The 26,659-nt window shown below is 41.5% G+C and overlaps 1 protein-coding gene across 5 annotated transcripts; it reads left to right on the forward strand.

Annotated features, from left to right (window-relative positions):
- Positions 1-3,212: 3,212 nt before the first annotated feature.
- LOC139062106 (acyl-CoA desaturase-like) lies at positions 3,213-25,168 on the forward strand. 5 transcript variants are annotated; one of them, XM_070542516.1, is made up of 6 exons: positions 3,237-4,087; positions 10,241-10,442; positions 15,269-15,399; positions 15,572-15,777; positions 22,906-23,138; positions 24,806-25,168. In XM_070542516.1, exons 1-6 carry the CDS (start codon positions 3,308-3,310, stop codon positions 25,003-25,005), a joined length of 1,752 nt encoding a protein of 583 aa, XP_070398617.1. In that variant the 5' UTR covers positions 3,237-3,307; the 3' UTR covers positions 25,006-25,168. The 5 variants fall into 5 exon arrangements, with proteins under 5 accessions (XP_070398618.1, XP_070398617.1, XP_070398619.1 ...); XM_070542518.1 differs by having other exon boundaries at positions 3,891-4,087; positions 10,237-10,442; XM_070542520.1 differs by lacking the exon at positions 3,237-4,087 and adding an exon at positions 9,854-9,990 and having other exon boundaries at positions 10,237-10,442.
- Positions 25,169-26,659: the final 1,491 nt, after the last annotated feature.

Raw genomic sequence — 26,659 nt, forward strand, 5'->3', positions numbered from 1 at the left:
TTTTTTGTCGCGGAAAGTGACGTTGCGGACCTTAAAACTCTGGTTTTGTCTGTCCACACGCAGACACCCAAAACGGAGAAAACGCAGATCTTCACTTTGGCCAGAGTTTTTAAAAAGATCCGTTTTCGTGTGAAAAAACTCTGTTTTCGTGTGGATGACAGGCCAAAACATAGAAAAATATCTACGTTTAGATACCCGGCTACGTGTGGACAGGGCCCGAGGCTGGGAGCTGGTTCCACCGGAGAGGAGCCTGATAACTGAAAGATCCGCCTCCCATCCTAATTGGGAACCACCAGTGGACCTGCAGTCTGAGAGCAAAGTGCTCGGTTAGGAACGTATGGAGCAATCAGATCACTGATGTATGATGGAGCTTGATTATTAAGAGCTTTATATGTGAGAAGAAGGATCTTAAATTCTATTCTGAATTTAACAGTCAACTAAATTGCAATCAGGGGCAGAAGCTCAAGGAAACTACCAAGAGATTCTGCTCTGAGAGTTTATTTATACAAAAAAAAAAGAAAAAGACAGTGTGTGTGTGTGTGTGTGTGTGTGTGTGTGTGTGTGTGTGTGTGTGTGCGCGCGCGCGTGTGTGTGTGTGCGTGCGTGTGTGTGTGTGTGTGTGTGTGTGTGTGTGTGTGTGTGTGTGTGTGTGTGTGTGCGAGTGAGGTAACAGTGTCTGTATGAGTGAGAGAGACAGTGTGTGTGTACGGGAAGTTAAAAGGCAACAAGAATGTGTGGGTGTGTCTGAGTGTGAGTATGCTTCCAGGCATGAAGTAATACATTAGTTAATAAGAATAATGATCAAGAAATAATCAAACATAAAATTTCTCTAACAAAGGAGATACGCTTCCTCTTTTTGGTTTTATTAAAAGGACACTAGGGGGTGGTAAAAGCAAGCCAAACTGCAAAGAACCCCTTTAAAGACAGAGAGCAGCCCCCAACTCATGAAAAGATGTTAAGGGTCCACACTCATAGAACTAAAACACATCTGAGGCACTTAAACATTCACAGTTATGTCTTTTAGTGTATTTTGATAATGAAGCTGCTCACAAGGACAACAATAAGACATTTCACCTCTCATTCAATGAAAAGTTCCAATCCATCCTTAAATTGGTGAATTGAGAAAACTCTTTGATGAAAAGCAAAACCACAATAAAGCACAAATAAATCCAAATAATTTCATTTCTACTTGCAAAGATCAGCTGATCTTACCAGCCAAAGTTATTTCCATCAGTAAGAATAGGATGTGGGCTGCAGATGATGTTTCTCCAATTCTCGTGGTTATATTATTTTCTGTCTTTATGAATGATATTCCTCTGGTGCTGGACCATGTCAGCATGGCAATTTACATCTGCACAAACATCAAAACAGCTTAATATTATTTTAAATAAGGAATCAGAATCTTTTATGAGATGGATAATAGCAAATAAATTGGTAATTACTGCAAGTAAAACACAGGGTAATAGCAGTGGCGGTTCTACATGGAATTACTCCCCGGGCGAGGAACCCTTTGTGCGCCCCCCCACCCCCACCCCCACCCACCGCCACACCACCCCACCTGCACGAACACACGCATGTTTTCTACAAACAGGCTTGTTTTATTAGAACGACTATTGAACATTCATTTTTCTAAGTTGCACATATTTACATTAATTACTATGAAGTTGTCAGAATGTAAAGCAATATACATTATATACTGTATCAAAATATATAGAATCAAATATACAAAAACAAACAATAACTAAATATTAAGAATATATGAACATAATATATAATAAATATTCTAAATAGCAAAAATATTTCACACATAACAAACTAAAGATAATCACTACAGCATTGCACTTAGAACAGAAAACACAAACTAAAATTAAAACCTAACCTTGATGCAACGTCATCAATAATGTCATCATATGAAATCTGCTCCCCTACTGAGTGATTGATACTAATCAGAGCCAGGTGAGTGAGCCACCCCTGAAACATAGGTGACCTCAGGTATGACTTGATCAAGTTTTGAAAAGCTCCTCTCAGCTTGAGCCACAGTGACTGGCAGAGCAGTCCAAAAGTTGGGGTAGATCTCCAATAGATCTTTATCATGATCTATAATATTTTAGAATGGCCTCTGAAATTGTAATTTAAACTAACATAAAAAACTGTAGACTACCAAAAATGCCAATTTTTACAGAACAAATCATGTAAAAATAATCAGTGCAGGCATCTGCAATAAATAAACAGGATAGTTAGTGGTGACTGGGGAGTTTTCTTCTGCTTGTAGAGTTGTTTTATTTATTATTATGTGAACATGATCAACATGTGTTGTTGTTCAGGCAGGCCACAGGCTGCAGCGAGCATTTAACAAATCCTAGTTTGAATCAGTAAAAAACGATTCAATGAATTTTTTCGAACCATTTGAATATTCGTTTCAATATTTCAGCCCTATTAGCTCTGTTAGCAATTAGTTGACCGAATTTAACCGTTAAAATCCCAGTTACCTGGTTCAAAAAATTGAAAACATGCATCATCTCCTCTTTTCTTCCTGAATCGGGCACCTGGTGGTTTTAGCCTTTTTATGTTCATCTCTTCTGTTTGGCTCTTGACTCAATAAGTTTCCTTTAGTCAGGACTAAACAATTTGACCTCGATCGTTTTGTTTTTCCTTTTTTTATTTGGTCATTTCACACAATTCAGAAACACCTGAAAGAACGATAGGCCTGTGTTTATGATATTATGAATGAAATGTGCGTTAAATGGAAGAACATCAAGATTGACTTTAGCCATGTTAATACAGTTGATTCAGCCCCTAACCGCGCTTTTCATTTGGAAAGACGCAGAGGTGAATTCCCCCGCCACACCCCTCCCCTTCCTCTTCTTACACACACACGGAGCACGTGAACGTTCTCGGTCAGCAGGAGCGCCTGCAGCTGCAGGGGGCGCCAACTCGCTGTTTCCAATCCAGACACTGTCATATAACCGATAAGAGAAAACCTCGGTGCGGCGCAGATTTCTTTTTTTCTTTTAAATCAGCGCCTGTGCGCCCCTTTTGTGTCATGAAAAAATGCCGCCCCGGGCAACTGCCCTGTCTGCCCGTGCCTAAAACCGCTACTGGGTAACAGGGTCCAGTTAGTTTGAAAATGAACACGATTTTTTTGAACGAACATGTCTCCACACCATGCTCCACATAACTCGTGTCCAGTAGGTGGCGGTACTGCACTTCAACTTTTAACAGAAGCGTAGAAGAAGTAAAACAGCAACGACGAAGAAGAAACAGATTAGAAGCGTCTTCTTGACCGGAAGAATGACTTAATACCGAAATGTTGCGGGTCAGTTTTCGTCATGTGTGGAAAACCTGCGTGTTGTTTTGCACCAGCAGCACCGTTCCAGCAGCCAGAGGCAAAGCCTCGTTAAAGAAACGGTGGAGGACAGACCGGAAGAATTCTCCCTGGGACGGCCACCTGTCCTGGGAGGAGAGGCTGGCTGACAGGGTCACTCCTCTGTGGAGGCTCGGCTATGAGGAGCAGCTGGAGCGTAAACAAAAACACCAGGAGGTGATCCTGTCTCACATCTCAGGGACACTCCACTTCCCTGTCCTGTCCATCCTCCCGTCCCCGGTCACGGAAGGCTATCGTAACAAATCCACATTTTCCGTCAACCAAGGCGTGGACGGTAATCCTAAAACGGTTGGGTTTTACGTTGGCACGTGGAGGGATGAGAACATAGTCTGCGTCAGTGGAGATCACCTGCTCAACATGCCAGAGAGGCACACTCTGGTAGCCAGATGCTACCAGGACTTCATGCGCTGCTCTGCCCTTGACCCCTGCCTGCTGTTCGACGCTGGGGGTCACTGGAGAGAGATCACCGTGAGGACGAACGCCCAGGGTCACACCATGGCTATAGTGTACTTTCACCCACAGAGGCTGACCCCTGAGGAGGTGGATGTCCATAAGGCTGAGCTGGTGGATTATTTCACACGGGGTCCTGGATCAGTGTGTCAGCTGGACTCTCTATTCTTCCAGGAGAGCGCCATGACTCGGTGCACTCACGAAGAATCCCCCTACCAGCTTCTGCATGGTCAGCCACACATATACGAGGAGGTAATGACTGAAAACAGCACTCTTGTGGGGGGGCAGTCACGTGATTCACCAGCACCAGTGACGGTCAAGTCTGTTTTTATTTTAAGAGTCACAGATTAAAACCGTGGTGTTTTAAATAGTGCCACTGTTATTTATTAGGTTGAAAACTTAATTACCTGCTTTATTATTATTTAAATCTACCTTTCCTCTATAAAAGGTCGGTTGAACATTTATTTCATTTAAACAGGACAAATTATGACTTTTCCTTAAGTTATAGTAGTTCTATGGTTGATGCAAATCACATTCTTTGCACTAAATCTGCCTCATATAAAGCAGTTTCAGCAGTTTTGTTCTTAACAGTTTCAGTACCTTCCAGAATGAGCCGTTTCAACTCTGTCATTTTAAGAAAATAAGCTGGAGCTGGCCACACCCACCCTTCCCCGCTCAGACTTCTATAAGCTTAGAAGCTCTGATATCAGGGTGGGGCTTGAAGTAGAGATGCTGCTCTTTCTCCAGTAGTAGCTCTCTCTTTCATGTAAGAGGTGATAGTATTCTACTTTCCTCATTTGTGACATCACAAACCGGAACGTTCTGAAATGGCTTGTTTTCTGTACAGAATTCCTAAAATTAACTCATTCACTGCCAATGACGACTAAAGTCATGATTGGCATTTTTTTAATGTGTGGGCATCAGAACGAGCCCCCGCACCGTGAGAACAAACATCTCAGCTCTAAAACCGAACTTTATCCACATACGTCACACGTCACATGATCAGGAAGCAGAAAATCCAAGTGTTAGGAGATCGTTTTGGGCCGCTGCTGTGAAAAAAGTGAGGCGCAAACCAGAAAAGCAAATGCCGATCACAATTCAACAACGGATTATGAAAGAGCGGATAACGCTCGAAACGCACAGATTCTTGCTGATGTAAGGTGAGTCTCCGCTTTGTTTTGGTGTCGACATAATCCTAGTGCGCAACATTCTGTGACTTGTAAAAACGGTGAGAAATGCTGGCAACGAAGGACTTTACTGATCAGGAAACGGCTGGTAGCAAATGAGTTAAACGCTCATGGAAAATGAGTTGGTGTTTTTTTTTCACATTTGGAGGAAGTAGAGCTCCACATGACAGCAGAAAATGAAGGACAAGGTTCGTTTTGCAGCAGATGTTTCCTTTAAGAAAAATGTTTTTTTAATATACTTTTCTTACTCACCTAAAGGATTAATAGGAACACCATACTAATACTGTGTTTGACCCCCTTTCACCTTCAGAACTGCCTTAATTCTACGTGGCATTGATTCAACAAGGTGCTGAAAGCGTTCTTTAGAAATGTTGGTCCATACTGATAGGATAGTATCTTGCAGTTGATGGAGATTTGTGGGATGCACATCCAGGGCACAAAGCTCCCGTTCCACCACATCCTAAAGGTGCTCTATCGGGTTGATCTGGTGACTGTGGGGGCCAGTGTAGTACAGTGAACTCATTGTCATGTTCAAGAAACCAACTTGAAATGATTGGAGCTTTATGACATGGTGCATTATCCTGCTGGAAGGAGCCATCAGAGGATGGACATGGTCAGAAACAATGCTCGGGTAGCCTGTGGCATTTAAACGATGCCCAAGGGGCCTAAAGTGTGCCAAGAAAACATCCCCCACACCATTACACCACCACCAGCAGCCTGCACAGTGGTAACAAGGCATGATGGACCCATGTTCTCATTCTGTTTACGCCAAATTCTGACTACTATTTGCATGTCTCAACAGAAATCGAGACTCATCAGACCAGGTAACATTTTTCCAGTCTTCAGCTGTCCAGTTTTGGAAACACATTCTCACACCCAAAGCGTCAAAATATGACGCGTGTGACCAAGCCTCAAAATATGACGATTTGGAATGCCCCAGTGCGTCAGGAGACGGCGATCAGGGACACGGGGCTCCGCTGGCGTCAGTGTTTGACGCCCGCGGTTACACGGACATTATTCGACTATTTAACCTTCCCCTCACCCCAATCCTAACCTTAAGGTCAGTAACTTTGACCTTAAGGTTAGGACTGGGGTGAGGGGAAGGTTAAGTAGTTCACAAGTCGTTCTAATGTCTGTCTCACCACCAGCGTCGGATACCGACGCTCTGGGATGGTGCGTCATCAGTGTGTCCCTGATCGTCGTCTCCTGACGCGCTGGGGCATCCCGAATCATCATATATTGAGTCTTGGTCACATGCGTCATATTTTGATGCTTTGGGTGTGAGAATGTGTTGGTTTTGGTGAGCTCGTGCAAATTGTAACCTCTTTTTCCTGTTTGTAGTGGAGATGAGTGGTACCCGGTGGGGTCTTCTGCTGCTGTAGCCCATCCGTCTCAAGGTTGTGCGTGGTGTGGCTTCACAAATGCTTTGCTGCATTCCTCGGTTGTAACGAGTGGTTATTTCAAAGTTGCTCTTTATCAGCTTGAATCATTCGGCCCATTCTCCTCTGACCTCTAGCATCAACAAGGCATTTTCGCCCACAGGGCTGCCACATACTAGATGTTTTTCCCTTTTCCCACCATTCTTTTTAAACCCTAGAAATGGCTGTGGGTGAAAATCCCAGTAACTGAAATACTCAGACCAGCCCGTCTGGCACCAACAACCATGCCACGCTCAAAATAGCTTAAATCAGCTTTCTTTCCCATTCTGACTTTCAGTTTTGAGTTCAGAAGATTGTCTTGACCAGGACCACACCCCTAAATGCTTTGAAGCAACTGCCACGTGATTGGTTGATCAGATAATTGTAGGGCTGCACGATATTAGGAAAACCTGCGATATTCGATAACAGTGCTTAATATTGTGATATCGATATTACTCACGATAAATGAACAAATACTAAAGTATGCAGTGTTGATGTCGTCTGGCGTGTGACGTCTGCTCTGGGTTCAAAGCAAACAAAAACTAATGCATGAGTTCCATTACAACATAACATTTTTATTGCAAAAATATGCAGCTGCACCTGCTACTGTATTAGCAGCAAAACAACAAACTGCATGCATGCAGTTTCTCAGTGACTTTAAAACACCACCTCCACCATAAAACTTTTTCTGATACTCCAAATACAGAAAAACATCCCTTACCAGGGTTTTCTGAGTAAATAAAAAAAATCAGAAAATAAGTTTAAATGTTAAATAATAGTTAACATCACTTAAATGCAACAGCAAATTATCTCATTGCTACAGAACATTTTCTCCACTTATGTGGTTATGATATAAGGCTGTTGCTGCTATTGGGAAGTGAACTGTGCTGGGCCAAACTAGGAGAATATTAAGATTTTTTGAGGGAAAGAGAAAAACAATTGTCTACCTTTCAGAAGAGGAACTGGCAAAAAAAAAAATACATGGAAAATATGTGAAAACGTTTGTTTTTAACCCCAAATTGAACAAGTTTACCTAGATCTTAAAAAGCAGCTCAGATGATGAAACTGCAACTATGATTCTGATAACAAGCTAACAAATTGAACTAGCTCCTCTAAGATAACCGGCTAGCAGAGCTTCTGACAGTTTATGTGCAGCAGCAAATCAACTATCCTGATTAACAAGGTTATAAAAGTTCATAAATGAAAAATCACTTTGATGTGTGGGGGAACTTTTCCAGGCCCTCTTTAGCAGGGTGGGACTGGGAGGAGAGTGCTGTAGCCTTTTAGCTGGAAGCTAACCGGAGCCTGGGGCTAACGCTAGCAACATGAAGGTGGGTTGATTCACCGGCACGTGTCGGAGTCAGCCCGGTAAAAATGATTAACGACACCGAGCGGAGTCATGTTCACGTTTGAAAGCAGCGCTGAATCCAGAAACATCAACACAAAGTGCGTTCGTTGCTCTGAGCCAGCATGACGAACAAGGGAACAGCGCCGCAAACTGTTCGGGTGTTGCTTTCCAAAAGGGTCTATGTAGGGGGCGGGCGTATTACGTGAACGGAACCATCTGATTGGCCGCATATCAGAAGGGCTACATTTGATTGGTCAAATAATACTTGCACGTAAAAAACAGAGCTGGTTTACAAAAAGTTGATGTATGACACGAATGGAAATGTTTGAACCAAACATTTATCGCTGTTTTTGCCGTGTTTTGCGATGGGCCTATCGCACGTCCTGTTATCGCGATGACGATAATTTTTCGATATATTGTGCAGCCCTAGATGATTGCATTAAGAAGAAGTTGAACAGGTGTTCCTAATAATCCTTTAGGTGGGTGTATGTGTACAAAATCAAAAGTAGAAGCTCTACAGTTTTATCATCTTTAAGATAAATAAAGCTCATGATAATTTAGCATCTGCTTTTTTTAACGCCAGTTTTATGACTTTTATTGTTTTCTGATAAACAGGTGCTGGGCTTCAAATTTCGCATCTCAGCTGATGCGTTTTTCCAGGTGAACCAGTCAGCTGCTGGGGTTCTGTATGAAACAGTGAGAGACCTGTGCGTCCCACACACTGATCAAGAAGAGTCTGGAGGTACTCTTCTAGACGTGTGCTGTGGCACAGGTGCCATCGGCATCACCGCATCTCCCAGAGTGGACAGAGTTATCGGCATCGAGCTGATAGAACAGGCCGTGAAGGACGCTGCGCACAACGCAGCTCTTAATAACATCCCTAACTGTGAGTTCATCCCTGGTAAAGCAGAGGTGGTGCTTCCTGGGCTTATGTCTCAGCTGAGTTCTGCAGGCGGAGGTCTTACAGCTGTGGTCAACCCATCACGGGCTGGCCTTCACCCCAAAGTGGTCAGAGCACTACGAAACCAACCTTCCATCCACAGGCTAGTTTATGTTTCCTGTAAACCAGACGGAGAGGCAATGAGGAACTTCAGGGACCTTTGTTGTCCTCCGGACCCTCAGAGGAAACTCATAGGAGACGCCTTTTCTCCCACTCTTGCTGTGCCCGTGGACTTGTTCCCACATACCCCTCACTGTGAAGTGGTGCTACTCTTTGAGAGGTAGCAAACAGTGAAGTTACTTCAGTGGACTAATGGCTAAAGGGAAATAAGAGTCATGAAGTGGCCCTAAGTGATGCATAATGAGGATGTGCACTGCTGTTAAATTAGCCACTTGGAATTTTTTTAAAGTTATTTAATTAACACAAAATGCAAATTTAACATTTTTTTAAAAGATATTCCTATTGCAAACTCATTATGGATCGTGTAAAAATATTTTTTTGTTTTCTGAAACCCTTTAAATTTTCTAAATACCATTTTCCCGCCATAACTATTAACATACCTCCATTTAAATGTAAACGTGTGACAGAATTGGTGTGTTTGATTCTGCCAGCTGTCTCTGTAGTGCTTGCTCTTCACCCGCAGGTGGTGCTGTTTACCACGTGACAGATGAAACCTTTAAACGACAATAAAATGTTTCACATGTCAGATCATCTCATTCATTCCAGTTCACTAGCGGTCATGACACCAGGCGTTTGGGTTGGAGTGGCAAAATCTGTTCTAAAGGGGTAATTGTCGTTCACATGACGTTATTATTTTCTACAAAAGGAACTTAAGACTTTAAGTACGATCTGTGTAAGAGTTATTGAAGCCATAATTAGCTCATGGCGTTTTTCCACATTTCTACTCTTCACTAACAGAAAATGCACATTTTTTTATTTACAAAAAGCACTGTTTAGGCAGAAACCTTGTATGATTTTCACTAAAGAGAGCTGTTTGGATCACGTCACAGGTGATTAAAGAGGACAGACAGTTATTTTTGCAATGTTTATTAACTTTTTGAGTCATACTGACATCTAGGTTATGAGAATATTTGGCAATGAAGGTTACGTGGGAGAACAAACATAAGTTTGAGATAACAGCCAGTTAGGAGTGGTTCCACACCGAGGAGTTGCTTTAAAGCTGCAACAAGAGCTCACCAGTGACTCGGGATCAAGACACCAGCGTTGCATCTTTAATTCTCTAGTGCAGAAACTCTAAAACAGTGAGTATGACAGAAACTGCAAATAAATATGTTCCCTCCAGGAAATGTTACCTAAAGGGTAAAGATCATCTGAAGAGAGTTTAACATTTATTTATATAAGTAATAATAGTTGAATAAATGCAGCAGCAGAGGTGCATGACCAGATGTGCCAGCTGCCGCAGAGTGCGCGAGCTTCATCCTCCGCAGAACGCGTTGCGCATTTACGTTTCCCACCGGTGTGTCCTCACAGCTTTCCGTCTTTTTTAGAAAGATGACCGAAGCCAAAACCCTCCACGGAGACCGTGACACATCCAGCGTGGATGATGTCTTTGACGACACCTACAGAGAGAAGGAAGGGAAACAACCGAGAGTCCTGGTGTGGAGAAACATCGCTCTGATGACTCTCCTGCACGCTGGTGCGCTTTTTGGACTCATCCTCCTTCCGTCCGCCTCGCGCTCAACTCTTGCATGGAGTAAGTGTTTCAAATATCTATATTTCAGTATTAGCTTCAAAGATTAATCGTTTCCTCTTCGGATCAAAGACATCAGAGGACAGAAAGTGCTGATGCTGCAGCTCGAGCTGGAGCTTAGGGGAAACAGAATGAGTCACCATGGCCTAATTAGTTTTGTCTCGTGCTTTTATTTAATATTTTTGTTATTTCATACCAAATGTGTCAGACTGTCAGGAAAATGCAACCAGAGTGAATGCATACTGAGCAGGAATGTAAGAATGATGTAAAAAATGAGACTGAATTGTTGGTGAGAAGAAGCTGCTCCAATTCATGAAACCCATTTAGACTCGCTAAAGCCCTAACATTTATTCTGAGCATGAAAAAATACATTTTGTTCTTTTTTATAGAAATCAGAATGTTTCAGTTTTCTCTGGTGATGTGATTTTAAGGACAGAAAAATAAGATTTTGTGGATTCTGCTGCACAATTCATGTCTGATTCAACTCTAATGCAGCATGGTTTTCACTCTTATTATCTCATCTCCAGGGATTTTCTGCATTTCTTCATACAATTTTACGAATATCAACAAGCTGGATGTTCTTTTGTCTCTGCCATGACACTTTTTATGTGCTTAATTAGCTCTGAGCACATTTATTTAGCTTGGAAAGCATTTTCCTAGAAATCTTTTTTTAATTATTGAAGGGGAAAAATTTTCCTTGCTCAGATGCTTTAATTTTTTCCCAAATTTTTTAGACAGTTTCATAATATTATGAAATGTAAATTTCACCACAACCTTTGCATTTGAAAAAAGTCACATTTTTGTACGTATATATATATATATATATATATATATATATATATATATATATATATATATATATATATATATATATACAGGTCCTTCTAAAAAATAGCATATTGTGATAACATTCATTATTGTCTGTAATGTACTGATAAACATCAGACTTTCATACATATTAAATTCATTGCACACAGCTGAAGTAGTTCAAGCCTGTTATTGTTTCTAATATTGATGATTTTGGCATTCAGCTCATAAAAACCCAAAATTCCTATCTCAAAAAATTAGCATATTTCATCCGACCAATAAAAGACAAGTGTTTTTAATACACAAAAATCAACCTTCAAATAATTATGTTCAGTTATGCACTCAATACTTGGTCGGGAATCCTTTTGCAGAAATGACTGCTTCAATGTGGCGTGGCATGGAGGCCATCAGCCTGTGGCACTGCTGAGGTGTTATGGAGGCCCAGGATGCTTCGCCTTAAGCTCATCCAGAGTGTTGGGTCTTGCGTCTCTCAACTTTCTCTTCACAATATCCCACAGATTCTCTATGGGGTTCAGGTCAGGAGAGTTGGCAGGCCAGTTGAGCACAGTAATACCATGGTCAGTAAACCATTTACCAGTGGTTTTGGCACTGTGAGCAGGTGCCAGGTCATGCTGAAAAAAGAAATCTTCATCTCCATAAAGCTTTTCAGCAGATGGAAGCATGAAGTGCTCCAAAATCTCCTGATAGCATTGACCCTGCCCTTGATAAACCACAGTGGACCAACACCAGCAGCTGACATGGCACCCCAGACCATCACTGACTGTGGGTACTTGACACTGGACTTCAGGCATTTTGGCATTTCCCTCTGCCCAGTCTTCCTCCAGACTCTGGCACCTTGATTTCTGAATGACATGCAAAATTTTCTTTCATCTGAAAAAAGTACTTTGGACCACTGAGCAACAGTCCAGTGCTGCTTCTCTGTAGCCCAGGTCAGGCGCTTCTGCCGCTGTTTCTGGTTCAAAAGTGGCTTGACCTGGGGAATGCGGCACCTGTAGCACATTTCCTGCACACGTCTGTACACGGTGGCTCTGGATGTTTCTACTCCAGACTCAGTCCACTGCTTCCCAAGGTCTAGAATCGGTCCTTCTCCACAATCTTCCTCAGGGCTGGTCACCTCTTCTCTTTGTGCAGCGTTTTCTGCCACACTTTTTCCTTCCCTGCAGACTTCCCACTGAGCTGCCTTGATACAGCACTCTGGGAACAGCCTATTCGTTCAGAAATTTCTTTCTGTGTCTTACCCTCTTGCTTGAGGGTGTCAATGATGGCCTTCTGGACAGCAGTCAGGTCGGCAGTCTCTCCCATGATTGCGGTTTTGAGTAATGAACCAGGCTGGGAGTTTTTAAAAGCCTCAGGAATCTTTTGCAGGTGTTTAGAGTTAATTAGTTGATTCAGGTGATTAGGGTAATAGGTCGTTTAGAGATCCTTTTCATGATATGCTAATTTTTTTTAGATAGGGGTTTTGGGTTTTCATGAGCTGTATGTCAAAATCATCCATATTAGAAGCAATAAAAGGCTTGAACTACTTCAGTTGTGTGCAGGGGCACAGATAGGATTTTCAAACTGGGGGGGGGGGACAAAGTTCCAATGTACCCTCCCCCAAACACACACACACACACACACACGCACGCATGTACACATACACAAACTATTGCAAGCCCCTTAACTAGAGCTCAGTCAGTTTGTGTAACTTCATCCAATGGTTTACGAAAAAACGAACACTTTTATATATGTGTTTGAAGCCATTATGCAGTGGAACGCTGGCAACAAAGCTCTGCCTGATCAACACTATAAATGATAAATGACCCGCACTTGCATAGCGCCTCTCAGAGTAAGGACTCCAAAGCGCTTTACATTACAGTGTATCATTCATCCATTCACACACATTCAAACACTGATGGTGATAAGCCTGGGGCGCACTGACAGAGGTGCTCCACTATTTAATTCAGTCATTTGTTATTCTTCCAATCAATTACTAATCAAAACCTCATGCTTTATGCAAAACATTAAATGATTTTCAGCATACCAATCTTTACAGAAAACATAAAAACCCTAAAAAACTGCACATAAAATATATTAAAAAACAAAATTCACTTATCACTTAGAGCAGTGGTTCCCAAACTTTTCAGCCTGACCAACAGATGTTCCTTCATATTTTTACGTATTTAGAAATTTTCATTATATTTGGAAAGCTTTTATTTATATATAAATATATAAATCTCTTTTTAAATTTTATATTTGACCTTTTTTATGATTATGTGGCACACTTTGACTTCCATACCTAACGCATCTGCATCTGCCTCTGCCTCTTTTTTACGGCTTTTTTTTACATTGTCGCTACGTCTGTCATGTCAGCGGTGTTTTGCCATCATTTCTACATCCATCACGTCCCAGAGAAGGTTAAACAAACATCAAAGCCAACGTTTGGAGCTTGTAAACTCCACACACCTCTCGTGCAGCACCAGCTGTCTGATGCTGCAGCAGCGTCAATCTTCCCGGCTGGATGAGTGAATTTCTTCATCAGAGTCAATATTCTGCTTCATAATCAGAGTCAGTCATTACCAGACAAAGTGATCAGTCAACAAAGACCAGACCTGCCGGCAATTATACGTTTTATCTGATATTTGCGCTCTTCATGCTGCACACATCTCCTCCTCTCCCCAACTGGGAGCCTCACGGCGGGAGGCGTTTTTCAAACTAAAAACTCCCTAACTTTGCTCAGCCTGAAGGTTCCACATCTCCACTATCTTCTGGTGTAAAGTAGTAACTTCAAGAGGGATCATATTTGTAGATGAGACTTGTTAAAGTCAGCAATGAGACTTTGGTGCTCATAACGAGTAAGTCCCAACACTGACAACAATGTACAGAAACTAGAACCAACCTGCATAAACGGACAGATCGGTCCCGCCTACTTACACTGTTGGTCATTTTTAAATACGCAGTAATCGTTGCTTGCCTTTTTCGCTTCATCCTGCATCCTAGCAGCAACCACTTTGGCGCCTCTGGAGTCGGTGTTTGTTTACGTCATGCTGCATTCAATGTAATTGGAAAAAGGAGCTTAAAGCGCTTAACCTCCGGTTTTGTTTTCTTTCTGGCCTCAGTTGGGGGGGACGGATTGGGGACGATCTGAATCTGGGGGGGACAGATCCCCCCCGTCCCCCACCCAATATGCGCGCCTGGTTGTGTGTAATGAATCTAATATGGATGAAAGTCCAATGTTTATCAGTACATTAAAGACAATAATGAAGTTTATCACAATATGCAAATTTTTTTAGAAGGACCTGTGTGTGTGTGTGTGTGTGTGTGTGTGTGTGTGTGTATAAAATGTACCATTATTCTATATTTTGTGTCATTTTTTTCCAAAGTCTCCCAAAGTTAATAAGAAAAAATAAAAGATAAAAGTTCTGCTTAATTGACATTTTAAAATAAAGCTGCACCTTCTGCCTGATTGTAAACTGAGTTTATTTAACGTTATAGTTCAGGATTCAAAGTGTTTGCAGAATGATTTGATTTTGTTGTCTGTAGTTGAGACGTGACACAAATTCCTACACAATCTCTGCTCTTGTCTCCACTCTGGCACGCCATCATTTTCCCTCTCTTTGCAGAGTTTGGCTGCATATTATTTAAAAGAAGGAGACAAAGCACAATGGCCGCTCCTATAAACATCCCACTGTGGGCTGCATGGCACCACAGCAGAATACTCAGTGCCAATCAGAAGCCTCATGGCTGCCGGGTCTAGACTTCATCTCCAAATGCATTCGTACCGTCGTCCTTCACAAAGATCACGTTTTGTGAAACCAAACAGCTTCAGGGTGTTCTGGTGTCCCATTAACTCTTCTCTTGTGGGTTTGAAACTAATCTCACAGGACCGGGTTGGGTCTTTGACCACAGACATAACTCTTTAAAAAAGATCGACCCGTTTTGTGCTTGTGAATAATCACAGCTTGCAATGTTCCCAACATTAAACTGATGAGACTTTCCTTTGCATCCCTCGTTTTTCCCAGCTGTTGCGTGCTACGTGTTTAGTGCTCTTGGTGTGACGGCCGGTGCCCACAGATTATGGAGCCACAGATCCTACAAGGCTTCTTTCCCTCTGAGAGTCTTCCTTGCTTTTGGAAACTCCATGGCATTTCAGGTAAAACAGACAAAAACAGAAATATTCAATGCTGCAGCTTTATGAACATGATTGAAACATTTAACCTCCGTGGCATTTTTGGCAGCCACATGATTTCTGACCTTAAGCTGACAGTCAACAAAGAACTTTAATCACGTAATCCCCCCCCCCCCCCCCCCCCCCGCATGTGCAGAATGACATTTATGAGTGGTCGAGGGACCACCGTGTCCATCACAAGTACTCGGAAACAAACGCAGACCCTCACAACGCCAAACGGGGCTTCTTCTTCTCTCACGTCGGGTGGTTGATGGTCCGAAAACACCCTGAGGTCATAGAGAAGGGACAGAAACTGGAGCTGGGAGATCTGAAGGCTGATGAAGTGGTGATGTTCCAGAGGAGGTGAGGAAATGTCCAGACATCATCAAGCCTGGATAAAATCTGCTCTTCTTTTTACTCTTCCATGATTTCAAATCTCTTTATTGAATAAAATGTTCATAACAAAACTGACAGTAAAAGTTATTTTCTGCCAGACTTAAAAGGCTCAGGATTTAGTCCGAGCCATAGCAAGTGAACATTTTCTGATGGAGAACAGAGGGTGAAATACTAGCAGTTAGCATTAGCAACTCCTCCACACAACAGAACTCCTCCAAGTTTGTTGTAACAGACACCGTCTGTTTTGTGGCCACTAGGTGCCCTCAGCATCCCTACCTACTCTCCTGGCTCTAGCTGAGCCAGGTGGAATTGCTTAAAAGACAAAAATGCGTAAAAGAGTGGGGGCTCGTCCGGGATATGAACCCGGGACCTCTGGCACTTTTACGGCCCCCAGCTCGTCTAAGAGATGATGTGGTTAGGGAGCGTAAAGAAATGTGGTTGTGAACAGGAACAAACCAAGATTCACTCTCTTAAAGGAGTTTATTTAACTAAAAGTCACTGCTTTATGCAGGTGAAAGGACAAAATGATACAAAACAAGAGACATCCAAAACTGGGGATTGAACAACAATAATAATATTAAACACAAAGCGCCGGGGATTAAAACCGGGTAAAGAATGAGCAGGATTAACACAAAAAACTCCACCAGAAGGGTGAGCTAGATCTCTTTAATGAGGATGCTGAAGAAACACAAAACGAGCTCTAGAAACTAGGAAATGATTATCGATACCACTCAGGTAAGCAAAGCGAGACAACGTCAGTACGAGGAGGGAAAGAGGAGATCAAACACTGCTGCTTGTTCTCTTCTGAACTTCCCCCCCCCTCTATATCATCAGATGCACCCTTTTAACAGGGAGCCTCACTGATTGAAAGCAATTCCACCTGGCTCAGCTAGAGCCAGGAGAGTAGGTAGGGACGCTGAGGGCACCTAGTGGCCACAAAACAGACAGCGTCTTGTTACATTTGTGTGGTTTGTTAGTTGCTGTTTTTCAGTCAGAGGTGAGATGTAGAGCCCTGCACTGAAGCCGTAGGCCCTCGGGTCTGCCCGGCCCGAGGGCCTAGGGCTTCGGGCCAACGACTGTGTAATTACCTCGGACATGGGCCGGGCCGGGCGCTTTTATTTTTGATCGAATTCATGAAAAAAATAAAACAAACACTCGAACGCAGCAGCACCTGCCTGCTTCTCACGCACCGGCACCATTAACTCAGTTAAGGTCTGTGTGGTTTATAAATGCGCCTATATAAACAAATTCTCAAACTGCTGATTGAAACATGTGCCCCTATTCTAATATGCCATTTTATGTCCACTTTGATGTCAGAAACCATTCGTTTATTCTCATGAAAACGGCAGCATTCTATTTTTCTGTGAATAAATTCGCTCTGCAGTTAAAAAAAATACAGCATTCATTGCTGGGTTTTTTTTTCTAACTGGAGAGCACATTTTCAGAGCGGCAGATTAAATTTACAAACGCTAATTGGGGGGCGTTTATTTAATCTGCCGTTCTGAAAACGCGCTCTGCAGTTAGAAAATTAGAATGCTGCTTTTTTTCTAATTGCACGAGAGCGCATTTTCAGAGCAGATTAAATTTACAAACGCATCCAATTAATATAGTGTTCGTACATTTCCTCTGTCGCTCGAAAAATACGCTCTGTTAGAAAAAAAAGTTGCATTGATGCTGTTTTTTTTCTTTTCTTTTTTTTTTTTTACTGCAGAACACTTCTCGCAGATAATTAGAATGCTGAGCATTCTATCACGCTAAAACATTATGAAAGGTTAAAAAAAAGTCGGGCTCGGGTCGGGCCAGAGAATCCTGAAAACCTTTTCGGACCGGGTCGGGCTGGGGCTCCACCCCCTCGGGCCGGGCCAGACACGGGCTCAGATTTTAGGCCCGTGCAGGGCTCTAGTGAGATGTCCAAATATGTGTAAATAAGACTAAATCAGGGCTGTTCAATTGCGGGCCTCGAGGGCCGGTGTCCAGCACGTTTTAGTTTTAACTCTGCTTTAACACACCTGATTTCAATCAGTAGGTGATTAGCAGGCTTCTGCATGGCCTGATGAGCTGCTGGACAGGTGATTCAACCACTGAATCAAGTGTGTTAGAGCAGAGAAACCACTAAAACGTGCATGATACTGGCCCTCGAGGTCCGGAATTGAATAGCCCTGCTCTAAATCCTGTTGTCCGAAGCTACTTTCTACTCCAGCTGACTTCTATGTTTGTATACAGGCGCAGCAGAGCTTTTGTTCCCCTAGAGAATGACAGAAGGAATTCCTTCTAGAGACACCTGCAAATGTATTAAAGTTATGAGTAAAGTAGACCTTTAAACCACAAACCGCTCTACTCCCTTCCCCCTCCCCCCTCTGCTCGCCGGGGCCACCGTGAGTCCCTATCCATCTGTGAGATGAGTCAGATTTCCACTTCCCTATCCACCTAAGCTCACCCCTCTCACACTAGAGACGTTGATGTGTCAAACATTGTTGTTAAAGATGTGGGCCTATCTGATCATTTCTGTGTTTTCTCAGAGATATGATCAATCTCACCTGCTACATTTCAAACTACAGTTGTTCGCAAAAAAAGGTACATAAGTGATCACACTGCTTCAGCTTTTACCGAACAGATGAACTTATCAACACATCCAACATCCAGCTGTGTTGATTCACTCTTAGCCAGCTTCAACTCCAAAACACTTGGGGCATTTCTCAATGTCAAGGCGCCTGGCCTTGCGAGGTGATGTCTTGAGAGGCCAGGCGCCTTGCTTACGAGGACACTGTCCTACCTTGGTCAAAGAAAACGGTTAAATGGAACGGACTTGCATCACGTGACCGTGGCTTCCACAGCGGTCACGTAACGTCATGAGACACAGGAGATAACGTTATATTTTATAGGTATTAGTTTCAATATAAATATATAATGAGCCTTTTACTTTTTAAATTGTTTATATGTTTATTAAATTAAAAATATAAGTGAGTTACTACCCGCTAGCCACCGAAGCTGCAACTAATAAGCAACTCACCAACAATAGATAACTTCTTTGGATCTAAAAAAACATTTTAAATTAGTTGACTTCCTTTTAAACTTGAAAATTGCCCCCGAAGTAGCTGCTGACTTCTGATCTGCCGTCCTTTTGAAAATACCGTAGTGTATTCTGGGTAATTTTTGACCAAGGCTAGGCTACAAGACACCTCCCATGTATCCTTGCTCAGCTAGCTAAATGGCTAACAAACGGAGAACACATGCCTCAGTAGAACATGAACATTGAAACACGTCTTGGTGGCTCCCGATGACGTATCACCTAGGCAACCGGGGTGGGGCCAAGACATCAAGGCAAGGTTCCTTGGCATTGAGGAAACACCCATGAAGTCCTTGATGCCATTGCACCTGAAAAGGTCAAACTCATTTCAGGCAAACAGAAAACTCCTTGGAGGTTCTCTAGATCTGTTACTAATCAAAAAGGACAATGTAGAAAAACAGAGCGCCAATTCAGGAAAAGTAAACTACCAGATCACTATCAGACCTTCAAAGTGCAGCTGCGTACTTAAAGCGCGGAGATAAAAAAGGCGAGGCAAGCATTTTTCTCAAAAGTCATCAATGAAAATATGAACAATTCTCTTGTTCTGTTTGCTACTGTCGAGAGGCTAACTAATCCCCCAGCACAGTTAGCCCCGGACTTCATATCTCAGACCAAATGTGATGAGTTTGCATCCTTCTTCAATGAAAAAAATCACAAACATTAGATTAGCCATTCATTCCTCTAAATCAACAAACACAAACCGACCATTGACACAGCCACACAGAAACAACCAGGCCAGAGTGCCAACTTTCACCCTGATTAGTACTAAAACACCGAATGACACAGTAAAGACTCTAAATTCCTCTACCTGCTGTCTGGACAGCCTGCCTACAAACTTCTTTAAAAATGTTTTTAGTTGCCTAAAAGCTGAGGTACTGGAATATGTTAACTGCTCTTTAATGTCACAAATTTTTTCCCAAATCACTGAAAACTGCTGCTGTGAAACCCCTTCTAAAGAAGAGGAAATTAGATCCCTCAGTGTTGAACAACTACCGACCGATCTCTAATCTCCCTCTGATTGGAAAAATAATTGAAAAGTCGGTAATGATCCAAATAAACAATTATTTAGACTCAAAATACATTATGGACGGTCTTCAGTCAGGCTTTAGACAGCACTACAGTACTGAGACTGCACTGATGAAGGTATTAAATGACATTCATCTCAACACTGATTCAGGTAAAGCATCTGCCCTGATGATGCTTGACCTCAGTGCCGCTTTCAATACCGTGGACCATAACATCCTTCTGGACAGACTCACAAACTGGGTGGGGCTATCAGGCAAAGTGCTTGGCTGGTTCCAATCCTATCTCAAAGACAGGGGCTATGTTGTCTTTATTAGGGACTACCAATCAAAGTGGATTACCGTGACGTGGTGGTCCCCCAAGGCGCAAATTTAGGACCGCTACTCTTTAATCTATATGTGCTCCCCCTGGGTCAGGTCATACTTAATAACAACATAGCCTATCATAGCTATGCTGATGACACCCAGATCTACCTAGCCTTATCACCTAGAGACTGTCGTCCACTGGACTCAATCTGCCAGTGCCTAGAACAAGTAAACGACTGGATGCAGATAAACTTCCTTCAGTTAAACAAAGATAAGACTGAGGTTATTGTCTTTGGCAACAAGAAGGGGAGAATGGATGTTATTTCTCAGCTAGACTCCAGGGGAGTAAAGACAAAAACCCAGATTAGAAATCTTGGTGTTATCATTGTAATGTCCAGGAATGGTCAGTTTTCACGTACAGATTGACCTACATGCCACCGATCATCTACAGACATGAATATGCCTCTGTGCGTCTCTTAATCTTCCAAGCTGCAGGAAAAGATTTGACACTGCGTATTTACACTCAGATTGTCAACATCATGTTCCCTTCTCAAGCCTGTCTGCTTATCTAGGCTGTCCTGCACAGAATAAAGGACTGAACCATTATATTAGTAAATAATCATATGGTCGAATGAACAATAATGGTTGATTAATAATAATGTTTTGATTAATCTGTGCTTAAATTAATAAGGTTGATTAATCTGTGCTTTAATTACAGAAGTTGAAATGAATATTATTATTACATTGAAAGATTTATATACGATGATCAGTAATGTTTGAGATGACAAGGTAATCATGATCTACACTCACACACCCGTGCATATCTTCCTGACACAAGGTTAAGTTAAACGTCAGGACACATATGCATTTCTTGTCCACAAATCAGAGCTCTTTTATCTGAAGGAGGAGTGTTCTGAGGTTTGTTTGGTAAAACCTTTAATAAAACTAAGGTCACTTCCTGAGTGATTCAGTTCTAGAGAAAGCTACGGACCGGCCATCCGGAGCAAAAACCTCTTTAACCCAGAGCATCTTTTGACAAGCTGTCAAAACCCTGCTACACGCTGAAGCTGACACAGCAAACGGTTCCTGCAGACCAAAGCTGATACTGTTCCGACTCCCTAAGAGTCCTTCTAGAGTCAAACTAGTTCCAACCTGTTGTGCATGGAAACATCTCTGGACTAGCGAGTCGGTGCTGCGGTTAATCTACTGAACCTTGGTGCCCAGAGGTCATCCGATCTTCCTGACCTCTGGATCCCTGAAGAGGGTCTCCAAAAAGGGTGAGGTAGACACAGCATGAATTGCGTCTAATGCGGTTTTGATAAGAATCAACTACATAGTTTAATGCAAACCAAATTCTTTTTCACACCCAGAACTCAGTTCTTCTAGATACAAGGTTCTGATAAACACACATATTCAATCACCACACATCACGTCCCATCCACTTAGATTCATCCATCACAGTAATCTAAGTTAACTTGTCTTGTTTTAATTTGTTTAGAAAATTAATTTCTTGCTTTTTATAAACCTGACTCTGTCTGAATTGAGACGAAGTGTGTGTTGATCCCTGAAAAAGCAAAGAATCCTTGAATCTTCTGATTAAACATCCAAAGAACAAGCAGGTTTATCTTATTGGTCATAAGTAAAGGTAATATATTAAGCTTAAAAGCAACAATATTTAACCCTACAGCATTGACTCTGACCTGAATCTGGACATATTAAGGCTATAACTAAATCAGCATTTTATCACCTTCATCAAATATCAAGAGTCAGAGGTCTCATGTCCAGACCAGACCTAGAGAAAATTATTCATGCTTTTATTTCTAGTTGGCTGGACTATTGCAATGGTCTCCTAACTGGTCTTTCCAAAAAAGCTGTGAAGCAACTACAGCTTGTTCAGAATGCTGCTGCTAGAGTCTTAACCCTATGGAGGCAGGCGTTGCAGATTTGCAAGTTAAAACCTACCTATCTGGTTACTCCACATACGTATTTCATGAGCATTTTTTAACTCAGAAGTACCCCTGAAGGACTTAGTTGTTCGTCCTTTTATCAAAACTTATTTTGAGCCTGAGATGGTTAACAAGAACTAAGAGAGCGGAACACATCCCTCCTGTTCTTAGATCCCTACACTGGTTACGTGTAAACTACAGAATAGATTTCAAAGTGCTCCTACTAGTTTATAAATCACTTTATGGCATGGGACCAAAATACATGTCCGATCTCATTCCTGTATATACACTCAATAGGACCCTGAGACCCCTTGGAAACAATCAGCTGGTAGAACCACGGGTCAGAACAAAACATGGTGGAGATGCACTTAGTTACTATGCTGCTCACATATGGAATCAGCTTCCCGATGACCTCAGATCTACCCCAAACCTAGAGTTGTTTAAAACAAAACTAAAAACCCTAATGTACTCATCAGCCTTTAAATTAATTGTTTATGTTGTTATCATGCATCATCTCTACTGTAATCTGCACTGTGACTTTGTCTTCTCCTTTAGCGCTAAACTCTAATTCCATTTGTGTGTATTTTAATTTGTGTTTTTATGTTGTTTTCATATCATGCCCTGATAATTTTAGGGCACATTGAATTACCTCTGTGTTTAAAATGTGTTCTATAAATAAAGCTGTTTTGCTTTTCTTAAATGAAATCACGTGAGAGGAGATCTGACGAAGATGTGTCTTGATCTTTTGTTTCAGGCACTACAAGCTCTCTGTGGTAATCATTTGCTTCCTTGTGCCCACGTTGGTGCCCTGGTATTTCTGGGGCGAGTCCCTGCTTGTGGGCTACTTTGTCCCTGGACTCCTGAGGTACACCATGGTGCTTAACGCCACCTGGCTGGTCAACAGTGCTGCACACATGTGGGGCAACAGGCCCTATGACAAAACCATCAACCCGAGGCAAAACCAATGGGTAGCTCTCTGTGCCATCGGTAAGGAGTCATTATTGGCTGTTGATACTTAACTGGTAAACTTTAAAAAGAAAGAAAGAAAGAAAGAAAGAAAGAAAGAAAATCGTTTCTATACCACCTCTCCAGATCAAAATTATGAGGCTTCTACAATTTTAAATGTAAAAAAGATTTTAGAATATGATTACAAATACGTTTGAAATGAGCAAAAATAGACAATTGTGATTAAAAATTGAAAGAGAGAGAGAGAGAGAGAGAGAGAGAGAGAGAGAGAGAGAGAGAGAGAGAGAGAGAGAATACAAAAGAGGGAAATCAGTTATTTCAAATCTCAGTCTTATCTTCATTCAGCTGTAGAAAGTTTCCAGCCATCCAGGTTTTGATAGAGTCAGCAGGTGTGTAACAGCCACAACTTAGACATCTCATGGGGCTTAAAAGAAATGTACAGTTGGATGTCATCTGCATAAAGATGGTAGGAGATTCCTTTACATTAGCTCAGAATGTGCTGAAGAGGAAGAAGATAGAGGAGGAAGAGCAGATGCCCCAGCACAGAACCTTGTGGGACACCATGAGTGATGGAGGTGGTGGAGGACCTAAACATGGAGATGGCCACAGTGAAGGAACGCTCAGAAAGAGAACCACTCCAGAGCACATCCTGATAGGCCTACCCAGTCTCTCAGTCTATCCAGTAGCATTATTAATAGTTTTATGGTGAAGTGCATGCACTTTACATGTGTTCAAACATGGCTTAGTTACTCATTAATATGAAGTATTTAGTAATCATTATCACAAGGGTTTTATAGAGCTCTAAACAAATTGACAATTTTACAGACAAACAACGCACCCACTGCTGATTGTTAAAAATATAACTTAACTTTGCATTGCTTTTAATGTTTTTGGATTTTCCCATAACTGACCTTACAAATGCACTGAAAGGTGAAATAAGTTGACATTATACTGTAAACCAGGGGTGTCCAAACCTTTAAAGATGAGGGCCAAAACTGTCATGTTAACAGTTTTCTGTGTTTAAAGAAATGCAACAATTTTTTTTTTTTTTTTTGGGTGGGGGGTATAAAAATTTCTACATCTAAAATAGGTCCACTATAGTCATATTAGTAAACATCTAACTACAAAAATGTTAAATATTGTCAATCTACATACATCAAGCTTGCTGAAGAAGCTAGATTCACCTTTCTAGAAATGCAATTTTAAAAGTAACACAGCAGCTTTCTGTTCCTCTACCCTACTGGTTCAAAGTGGAATTACAACTGATGTAAATATTAAGCTCTAGCTTAAAGTAAAAAAAAAACAACTATCTTTTGTTATTTGAAGAGTGAATTTCATTTGAAAACTCTAGCCAGGCACTTCTAAGACATCCGGTGTTATCCTAAATTCTTGTTGTTTCATCAGAAAAAAGGCAGAACAAACTGTTGCCACCTGGCAGTCGGCGTTTGAGTTGCACCACAACACTAAGCTCTCAGTTTAGCTCTTCCTGTGCAAATAAACGAGTCTGATTGTCTGAATGGGACATCATTTAGCAAACTAATTTGGATTTCTAATCCAAAAATAAAAATGTAAATTTATATTATATAAATTATAAGTCAGCTGCCATCGACTGCTGTCCTTTCAGATCAATGTCAGTTCACACCGTTCTCTTTAAAAAGTGTTACTGATGAGTTCTTCCTTCTTCTCAGGAGAAGGCTTCCACAACTACCATCACACCTTTCCCTTCGACTACTCCACAAGTGAGTTTGGCTGCAGGATCAATCTCACCACCGCCTTCATAGACCTCATGTGCTTTCTTGGTTTGGCCAAAGACTGCAAGAAGGTTTCAAAGGAGATGATCATTGCTCGCATTCAGCGCACGGGGGATAGCAGCTGCAAAAGCGGCTGAGTCCGAGGGCCCTGCTACCAAACTGTTAGACTGATTCAACGTGCCAAACAGACAGGATGTAACGACAAGCAGAAGTTCACCGAGTGCTGATGATTACCAGGCTTCTAATAAAGAGGCTCTTACTGGATTATTTACAAGCGGTAGAGATAAAAAAAGAAGAAAATACACCTTTTGCAACTATTTTATTAAAATGTCACGAGGAGAATAAACACATTTATGGTTAAAACTAAATAAGCAAATCAATTAACAAGCAGTGCATAAAAGCAGTAATAATGAGTTGTTTTTGTTTATTGATTTGTTATTTATTGTATGACTTTGGCACTTTGAAAGCTTGATTTTAGTTTTAATTGTGTGGTTTCTTTACAGACAAGGCTGAACTGACTTAAACTGGGAATTTTAAGCTAAAAGTTTAACTTGTTATTGATAAAGCTTATACTAAACTATGGGCTGTTGCATTTAAGGCTTTTAATAAGCATTTAATTCAGCTCAAAGTTAATAGAAATCCATCTTCTATGTCCATATGTTTTATTGCAAAGAGTTAGGTTCTCTGGCGTGATGAAACATTTATTTTCAAACTCCACCGTCATTGTTAAACTAAACAGGTCTGAAAAGTGTTCTCAGCAGGAGTCACAAAGGAGCTGCATTCATGTTTTTTGATGATTAACATTGTTGAAATGTTTGGCTCGAACGGAGGTTTAAACATTCATGATGTAGAAATAAAAAGATGATTTTATATTTCTGCACGGGAACCTTTTGGAAACATCCTCATTTATGTATTATGAAAAACCACAATATGAGTTCGTGCCATTTAAAAAATTTTAACGAAAATAATATTAAAAGAGATATTGCTGTAAAACAGCATTCAGACTTTGAAGATATTTTTATAAGCTCTTCCACCTATTCCCCTTTACCAAATAATACGTTTGTGTAGAAAGAAAAATGATTTATTTTTACCTATATTATATGAAATACAAATAAAAATCCTCATGCCTCAAAGTTGCTTTTGGTGTTGAAACAGGGCTGTTTTATTTCAAAACTACACACAAGAAAAATGTGAACTTCTGCCGGACCTGGTGCCAACAAGGAATTGACAGAAATTGCCCCCTCACCCTAGGGGCTGGCTCCAAAACAGAGCAAATCCTAATCGACTCCCATGTTTAAAATGCCGACTTCACATCAGGAATAAACATGTTTACAGCCTTGTTCAAAAAACATTTTAGGTTAAATTGGTCAAGTCATGACAACTCTGAGGGGAGTGATTTTTTTAACTCTCCCATTTAGGTGTAATTAAATGCATCAAATGATGAATAATTAGATTTCATTGACAGATAGCATAGCAGCTAGCTCCGGAGAAGGCCTCAGCTTTAAAATTTAAAAGTGTTAAAAGTGTTTGGCCATTTTGATTCCCTGAACTTCACCATTAGTTGTGTCCCCTGTGTTTTTGTGTTTGAATGCTAATCATTAACTTATTGGACAAATATGGCTAGCTGTGGTACTGATTGCATTAAAGGCCAGCAACAGAAGCTAACAGAGGTCAGAGATCTGCAAAGTCGTTACTGAAGAAAAGAGGGAGACCACATTTTGTTATCATCTTGCAGGGCCGCCAACTCTCATGCACTGAGCGTTAGACACATGCCTTTTCACACTCTCATGC

The sequence above is a fragment of the Nothobranchius furzeri genome, chromosome 12, assembly GCF_043380555.1.
Source record: "Nothobranchius furzeri strain GRZ-AD chromosome 12, NfurGRZ-RIMD1, whole genome shotgun sequence".
Lineage (NCBI taxonomy): Eukaryota > Metazoa > Chordata > Actinopteri > Cyprinodontiformes > Nothobranchiidae > Nothobranchius > Nothobranchius furzeri.